Genomic DNA, 9,208 nt, shown 5'->3' with positions numbered 1-9,208 from the left:
GGGGAGAAAGCAGAGTTAGTAAAATCCTATCTCATAAAATTTTAATATTTCCTCAGACCAAGTAAAAAAAAAGATTTATAACAGCTGAGTGTTTGTCAAGGCTCAGGAAACCCTTGCAGGTGTTTCGAGTTAATTAGACAATTCAAGTGATTTGTTTAATACCCTACTAGTATACTTTTTCATGATATTCTAATATTTAGAGATAGGATATTTGAGTTTTCTTAAGCTGTAAGCCATAATCAGCAATATTAAAAGAATAAAAGGCTTGCAATATTTCAGTTGATTTGTAATGAATCCAGAATGCATGACATTTTTGTTTTTTTGATTGCATTACAGAAAATAAAGAACTTCATCACAATATTCTAATTTTCTGAGACAGTCCTGTAGATGGATTTGGACGTGTGCTGATTTTATTTTGTTGTAGATATATATATATATATATACACATAAATATTTATTTTTTTCGATGTCATGGAATAATCTGTTTGTGGAAAATGCACAAAAAAAAGTTCTTACAAAAAAAAAAAAGATGTGATGGAAAAAATATTATAACCCACAAGCCTCAAAAAGAAAACAAGGCACTGGTAATGGTACTCCTGCTTTACTGGGATGGGGTTCGATTCCCTGCAGTGTCCGGCTATTTTTTTTGGCATAAACATGGTATTATATTTTCATTGTCACTGTTTCTACATTCACTGATAACCTGTACATAGGTTTGTGTACAATAATTCAGATGGGCATGAAATATGTCAGAGAACACATCTTCTGACTGTTGTGCCCACATCTTTACAGATTGACTCCATTGTTTCTCTGAATCGAGCATTACTTTATGGTTGCACCACAACACAGAGTGCAGGTGGGACGAGAGGAGGTGGACTTTATGCCTCATCTCTGTGTTTGAAATTCCCAAATTCTTCATTTAACTCCGTTCTCACTACATCTTCGTCCTAAGCATCTTTTCATTGCTGTCTCCAGCTTTTGGTTTGCCTAATTAATTCATGTTTAACTGAACCTGACATCCATTAATCCCAAGTCAGAACGGTGATCAACGAGGGAGGTTTCTCACGGTCTTCATGACAAGTGAGGGAGTGGAATAAATGTCAACTTTACCAAAACAATAACAACTAAAATGAGTTATCTTTTGTGTGAGTTAACATGTGATTTTTTAAATGACTGCTCAGTGTAAAACATCTTTTACAGAGTGAGCAGCTGAAAGGTTTCTCTCCTGTGTGAGTTAACATGTGACTCTTTAAATGACCACTCTGTGCAAAAGATGTTTTACAGACTGAGCAGCTGAAAGGTTTCTCTCCTGTGTGAGTTAACATGTCTCTTTAAATGACTGCTCTCTGTAAAAGATGTTTTACAGACTGAGCAACTGAAAGGTTTCTCTCCTGTGTGAGTTAACACGTGAATCTTTAAAGTTCCACTCTGTGTAAAACATCTTTTACAGACTGAGCAGCTGAAAGGTTTCTCTCCTGTGTGAGTTAACACGTGAATCTTTAAAGTTCCACTCTGTGCAAAAGATGTTTTACAGACTGAACAGCTGAAAGATTTCTCTCCTGTGTGAGTTAACATGTGACTCTTTAAATGACCACTCTGTGCAAAAGATGTTTTACAGACTGAGCAGCTGAAAGGTTTCTCTCCTGTGTGAGTTAACATGTGTTTCTTAAAATTTCCTTTGAGGTGAAATCTTTTCCCACATTTAGAGCAACTTAATGGTTTCTCACTAAAACTACATTTTGAATCACTGACAGAAACTTCATGATTATTCAGGGAGTTTAAACCTGATTGAGGTTCTCTGGTCTTCTTCCAATCAACAGAGTCATCAGGATCTGGTTCAGAAGAGTCTCCAGTCTCCTCATCAGTATCTGGTTCTGAAGAGTCTCCAGTCTTTTCATCAGGAACTGGAGGTCTATCTGGATCTGGGTTCCTGGCCCTCCACAATCATCTCCATCAGCTTCTATTTCCATCGGTTCAGTTTGTCTTTGATGAAGCTGAGAGGACTGAGCTTCCTCTTCAGCTTCACTCTTCACAGGAGTGAATGAGAACTTGAGACCAGCCTCTTCCAGCCCTTGAAGCTGCTCTCCCTCCTGACTGGTCCAGAGTTCCTCATGTACCTCCTTAATGTGGGGGGGCTCAGGGTCCTCCTGTTCCTCTTTAATGTGGGGGGGCTCAGGGTTCTCCTGGTCCTCCTGTTCCTCTTTAATGTGGTGGGGCACCAGGTTCTCCTGGTCCTCCTGTTCCTCTTTAATGTGGGGGGGCACTGAGTTCTCTTGGTCCTCCTGTTCCTCTTTAATGTGGGGGGGCTCAGGGTTCTCCTGGTCCTCCTGTTCCTCTTTAATGTGGGGGGGCTCAGGGTTCTCCTGGTCCTCCTGTTCCTCTTTAATGTGGGGGGGCACTGAGTTCTCTTGGTCCTCCTGTTCCACTTTAATGTGGGGGGGCTCTGGATGCACCTCGTCCAGACTAGAGCTCCAGACCTGCTGCTCAAAAGGAACCTCTTCTTTAACCACCAACAGCTGCTGGATGTCTGTGGAAAAGAGTGACATACATTTATACATCTTTTGAATCTCATTAAACTGTTATAAGTATATCACTGACAAGTCTGTGAATTAGTTGTGTATGAGAGAAGCATGACCTCTTAATAAAAAGAACAACATTACATATCATGTAGCTGACACTTTTATCCAAATCGACTTACAATTAGTGAATTCAACCACGAGTACAAACTCAGAACAAGAATAAAGAAAGTAACATTTCTTCAAGAAAGTCAAACTACAAAAATACCATAAGTAATACCATAATACAATAAGTAATTCCATAAGTAATGATATTCAAATCAATTCAGTTTATTTGTCGAGCCCAATTTCACAAATTACAAATTTGTCTCGGAGTGCTTTACAATCTGTACACAGACATCCCTGCCCCAAAACCTCACATCGGATCATGAAAAACTCCCAAATAACCCTTCAGGGGGGAAAAAGGGAAGAAACCTTCAGGAGAGAACAGAGGAGGATCCCTCTCCAGGATGGACAGAACAATAGATGTAATGTGTACGGAAGGACAGATTTAGAGTTAAAATACATTCAATGAATATGACAGTGTATGAATAGTTCATAGTAGGCATATTCCACGATGGAGACCTCCACGATCCATCAGGCAGATGGAGGTAGAGAGGAGGAGTGGAAGGAGTCTCAACAGTGGGCGGAGTCTCAACAGGACAGTGGCGTCGTCGGTAGCAGGAATTCCACGACCCAGACCTCGATGATCCATCAGCAGATAGGATATATGCCGTCTCATAGGGTCCGATGACCCCATGAGACGTGAAGTCAAAAGGACTCCGGGGAGAAAGCAGAGTTAGTAACGTGTGATTGAGAGATGAAAATTCATCCCTAAGGAGAGAAAAGAGGAGAGAGGAGCTCAGTGCATCCTAAACGTCCCCCGGCAGCTATAAGCCTATAGCAGCATATCAAGGGGCTGGACCAGGTGAACCTGATTCAGCCCTAACTATAAGCTCTGTCAAAGAGGAAGGTCTTAAGTCTACTCTTAAACGAGGTGACTGTGTCTGCCTCCCGGACTGAAATTGGAAGCTGGTTCCATAAAAGAGGAGCTTGATAACTAAAGGCTCTGGCTCCCATTCTACTTTTTAAGACTCTAGGAACTACAAGTAGTCCCGCATTTAGTGAGCACAGATCTCTAGTGGGGCAATATGGTACTACAAGCTCCTTAAGATATGATGGTGCATCACCAATCAAGGCTTTGTAGGTTCAGAGAAGAATTTAAAAAGTGATTCTTGATTTTACTGGGAGCCAGTGCAGAGCAGCTAGTGCAGGAGTGATGTGATCTCTGTTCTTAGTTTTCATGAGAATACGAGCTGCAGCATTCTGGATCAACTGGAGGGACCTAAGAGACTTATTAGAGCAGCCTGATAATAAGGAGCTTCAGTAATCCAGTCTTGATGTAACGAACGCGTGAACCAATTTTTCTGCATCTTTTTGAGACAAGATGTGCCTGATTTTTAAAATATTACGTAGATGAAATAATGCAGTCCTTGAGATTTGCTTTGATATAAGTAATGCCATAGTGCAACTCAAGTGCCACTGAAATGCTAATCTATTTTTATTCAAGGTATAGTCGGAGATGTGTTTTTAATTTTCGGCGGAAGATGTAGAGACTTTCTGCTGTCCTGATGTCATGCGAGCAAATGACAGAGCCGAGAGAATTAGTGAACACAGAGAAGAGGGGACCCAGGACAGAGCCTTGAGGGACGCCAGTAGTGAGAGGAAGAGGAGGGGACCCAGGACGGAGCCTTGAGGGACCCCAGTAGTGAGAGGAAGAAGGGACACAGGAGGGAGCCTTGAGGGACCCCAGTAGTGAGAGGAAGAGGAGGGGACCCAGGACGGAGCCTTGAGGGATGCCAGTAGTGAGAGGAAGAGGATTCAAGAGATTCAAGATTCAAGATGTTTTATTTGTCACATACACACACAGGGTGTGCAGTGAAATTAAAGTGGCAATGCTCAGCAGGAATGTGCAAGGGCAACAAGTACACACTATTTACAATAAAAAACACAATATTTACAGTAAGTGTGTGTGTGTGTGTGTGTGTGTGCCTAAGAGGGGCAGTTGTGTGGGTCTATGTGGGGGTCCTGGTGAGGTCGGAGTTCACAGTCCTGATGGCCTGAGGAAAGAAACTCCGTCTCAGTCTCTCTGTTCTTGCAGCGTGACTACGGAGGCGCCTGCCTGACCGCAGCAGCTGAAACAGTCTGTTGTTGGGGTGGTGAGGATCCTTCATGATCCTGCCAGCTCTGGTTCTGCACCTCCTGGTGTACAAGTCCTGCAGGGTGGGAGTAGTTCCAATAGTGCTCAGCCGAACGCACTACTCTCTGCAGAGCCTTCCTGTCCTGAGCGGAGCAGTTGCCAAACCAGGCTGTGATGCTTCCTGTCAGGACGCCTCTACAGCTCCAGAGTAGAAGGACTGAAGGATCCTCTGAAACTTTAAATTTCCTCAGCTGCCTGAGGTGGTAGAGGCGCTGCCTTGCCTTTCTCACCAGAGTGTCTGTGTTTGTTGACCATGTCAGATCCTCGGTGATGTGGACTCCCAGGTATTTATACCCCCTCACCCTCTCCACAGTAGTCCCGTTAATCCCCAGTGGTGAGTACGTCCTGTTGTTGTACCCTCCCAAAGTCCACAATCAGCTCCTTAGTTTTGGTGACATTCATGATGAGGCTGCTGTCCTGGCACCAGAGTGACAGATCAGCAACTTCCTCCAGGTAGGCCTTCTCGTTGTCGGAGATCAGGCCCACCACCACTGTGTCATCCGCAAACTTGATGATGGTGTTGAGCTGAACCTGGCCACACAGTCATGTGTGTACAGGAGTACAGTAGGGGCTGAGGACGCAACCCTGGGGGATCCTGTGTTCAGGGTGAGGATTTGGAGGTGTGTCTGCCCACCCTGACCACCTGTGGCCGGGCGGTCAGGAAGTCCAGGATCCAAGCACACAGGGGGGTGTTCAGTCCCAGCTCAATCAGCTTGCCGGCCAGTCTGGAGGGGACTATGGTGTTGAAAGCTGAACTATAATCAATGAACAGCAGTCTGATAGCCCCACCTCTGGCTGAACCGATGAGAGAGTGTGGTGTGCAGTAGACAGCATCATCCGTGGATCTGTTTGTGCGATAAGCAAACTGCTGCGTGTCCATGTAGGAAGGAGGAAGTAGAGATGTAGTCCTTTATCAGCTCTCAGCATTTCATGACCACCGAGGTGAGGGCCACCCGGTAGTCATTCATACATGCTGGAGAAGCATTCTTGGGCACAGGGACAATAGTGGATCTCTTGAAGCAGGCGGGGACCACGGACTCAGCCAGGGAGAGGTTGAATATTGTGGTGAACACTGGAGCTAGCTGGTTAGCACAGGTCTTCAGTACTCGCCCAGATATGCCATCTGGACCTGCAGCTCTGGTGTTCACCTCAACAGAGCCCTCCTCACACTGTGCTCGGTCACAGAGAGTGTGTTCATCCCCAGCGGTAGAACTCACCGCCACGCTTAACGGTGTTGTTGTTAGCCGGCGAGCTAGCGCTGTTGTTGCTAGCCTCAAACCGTGCATAAAATGAGTTCAGGTCGTCCGCTAGGGATGCGTCGGCACTCACCATTGCGCGGGGTCTGCTCTGGTAGTCTGTGATAGTCCGTAGCCCCTGCCATAGGCGCCTGGTGTCGCGCTGCTCCATCTGTGATTCCACTCTGTCTCGGTACCTCCTCTTGGCTTCCTTCACCGCCCTCCTCAGTCCATAGACCGCTGCCTTGTACTCCAGGCAGCGGTCTAGGGGACCCAGGAGGGAGCCTTGAGGGACCCCAGTAGTGAGAGGAAGAGGAGGGGACCCAGGACGGAGCCTTGAGGGATGCCAGTAGTGAGAGGAAGAGGAGGGGACCCAGGAGGAGCCTTGAGGGACCCCAATAGTGAGAGGGCAAGGTTCACACAGATCCTCCAAGTTACCCGGTAAGTGCGGTCGTTGAGGTAGGATGGGAAGAGGGAGAGTGCAGTGCCTGAGATACCAGGTCATGAAGGGAGGAAATAAGGATCTGGTGGTTCAATGTGTCAAATGCTGAAGAAAGGTCTAGAGCAGGGGTGTCAAACTCATTTTCACCGTGGGCACATCAGCCTCATGGCTGCCCTCAAAGGGCCGGTTGTAACTGTAACACAGTATAATTCCAACTACTACAGAATATATTGTTAAATAACTGTCTTTGCATTTGCATTTGTTTATTGTTTATTTAAGTGTACTTATATAAATGTATAAATATATATGCAAATGTATTTTAAATATTATGAAATAAATCCATTTAATTAAATGTATCTTAACCCACATTACTTTATCAAAGATCAAACAAACATTATAACATTAACTTTGTTAAAATCTTTGTCACAGTTGAGACAGATGGTTCTCCACTGGTCTGGGGCAGTGGTTCTCCACCGATTTCTTGTAAAAATGTAGGAAATTTACTTTAAAAAAATCTCCTAATTGCGACAGTAAAATTGTTTGATTGCCAGAGTAATGATAGTCAGGGACATCCTTAACACATCTGCATCAGTCATTGCCTGGGACTCTGAGGAAAAACATATCTAGAATGTCTCAAACAATAAACAGGGTGTCTACAGGAATAAACAAGTGAAATTTAAGACTTAAGACTACGTTTAAATAAAATTTAAGACCTAACTTGTGATGGAAATACAAATCAAAAGTGGAAATATACATTAATCTAGACACACTGATGTCTGTTCAAAATGAACAGTATGGTGTAATGCGAAAGGATAACACAAAAATGTCATTGCTGTTGTAAATTATATTTATTAATACAACATTTAGGTCCCATGAACAAATGCTTATAACATCAAGTAAATATATGTAAAAAAAATGAGCAACAGTTCCTTTTGAACAAAAAAAATCTATAAAATAACATAAATAACAATTCCAGCTGCTTTTAAAATGCAAATACATAACATAATGTATGTGTGTGAGTGAGTGAGAGTTCTCATGTCTCTATGTGATGGATTTTTGTGCACAGGTTCATGTCTACTCCTGAGCTTTTGTGAATATACTAGGAAAACAAACTATATGAATAAAAATAACTTCCAGTTGACATTTGGTCCATTCTCCTGGAAAAAAGAAGAAAAAAAGGCAGACATTAGCCATACAACAGTCACCACATCTCTTCATGACACCACCACTTCAGATTAATGTCAGACTGGATCAATATGAATGAAAACTATTTTTTACAAATTAAGCAACGCGAGCCATCCCTTGAGCCTAGTGAACACTATGTAGACATATTGACAGGTAAACACCACTCTACTTAGTACCATTCTAAAACTATTTTTTGTTAGGCTAATTAATGTGTAGTGCGCCTATGCGTAGCTGTTATTAACTTGACACACGAGTAAAGCTTAACTATATGATACACATACTCAGGGCTCCAGACTGCGACCAAATGGTCGCATTTTGCGCCTAAAATTAGACAGTGCGAGTAAATTTTTTATCAAATCGTGCATGCGCGACCAGTAAATTAGCAGATTGTTTTTCTTTATTATTAAATATTTTTGTTGCTGACAAACTTGATCTACACTTCAGCCTACTATAGTTAGCGGTAATGACTGGTTTGCTAACCGACATTAACTCCAGAAGAAGACGAAAACAGAAGAAGAAGGTTGGCCTGTGTGTGAGAGCGGTGTGTGTGTGGGGGGGAGATGATTGACAGCGGGAAGGGGGGGGAGGGGTGACCACGGTTATAGGCTAATGTGTGAAAAGAGGCGAGTCTTGGGAGTTATCAGAATCAGTTGTATTGGCCAAGTAGTTTGCACAAACAAGTAATTTGACTTGGTAAAGTGTCTCTGTGCTTACAGAACAAACAAAACAAATAGTGCAGTACAGAACAAACAGTGCAAAACAGTGCAACGGTCTAAGAAGTTTTAGAAAGTGACTTAAAGTATATACAAGAGGAATGGCTATATACAGCAGCGCCAGAAGAAGTGGAGAGTGCGAGAAGTGCAGGGATAGATATATATATGCTACAGTGGGTTATTGTTTCGTAGTGAGATGGCGAGGGGGAAGAAACTGTTTGTGTCTCGAGGTTTTGGCGAACAGTGATCTGTAGCGTCTACCAGAGGGGAGGAGTTTGAATAGTTTGTGTCCGGGTGGGAGGGGTCTGCAGTGATTTTTCCTGCCCGTTTCCTGACTCTGGAGGTGTACAGGTCTTGGATGGTGGGCAGGTTGGCACCGATGATCTTCTCTGCAGACCTGACTGTCCGTTGGAGTCGGTGCTGGTCTAGTTTGGTGGCCGATCCAAACCAGATAGTGATTGAAGTGCACAGAACAGACTCTATAACTGTGGTGTAAAACATGATCAGCTGGCGCAGGAAGTACATCCTCTGCTGGGCCTTCTTGATGATTTTGTTGACGTTAGGTTCCCACTTCAGGTTCCGGGAGATTGTGGATCCCAGAAACCTGAAGGATTCCACAGCCAACACAGTGTTATTGAGTATGGTGAGGGGGGGGGGCAGTGCTGGGGGGCTCCTCCTGAAGTCCACTGTCATCTCCACAGTCTTAAGCGTGTTCAGCTCTAGGTTGTTGCGACCGCACCACAGGACCAGCTGTTCAACTTCCCGCCTATATGCAGACTCATCATCATGACGGATGAGGCCGATGACTGATGTTGTCT

The 9,208-nt window shown here is 44.0% G+C and overlaps 1 protein-coding gene across 1 annotated transcript in view; it reads right to left on the bottom strand.

The window, feature by feature from the left end:
• Window positions 1–1,411, bottom strand: part of LOC130201142 (gastrula zinc finger protein XlCGF71.1-like) — a 41,846-nt gene extending 40,435 nt beyond the window's left edge. Inside the window, exon 1 of the mRNA XM_056425871.1 lies at window positions 1,190–1,411. Within this exon, the coding sequence (XP_056281846.1) occupies window positions 1,190–1,325 (136 nt within the window). The 5' untranslated portion in view covers window positions 1,326–1,411. The remainder of the gene's footprint in view (window positions 1–1,189) is intronic.
• Between the last annotated feature and the right edge of the window lie 7,797 nt (window positions 1,412–9,208).

This window comes from Pseudoliparis swirei, chromosome 11 (assembly GCF_029220125.1).
Source record: "Pseudoliparis swirei isolate HS2019 ecotype Mariana Trench chromosome 11, NWPU_hadal_v1, whole genome shotgun sequence".
Classification (NCBI taxonomy): Eukaryota; Metazoa; Chordata; class Actinopteri; order Perciformes; family Liparidae; genus Pseudoliparis; species Pseudoliparis swirei.
The sequence above is the reverse complement of the archived record's forward strand: the minus strand, read 5'-3'. Positions and strand labels throughout refer to the sequence as shown.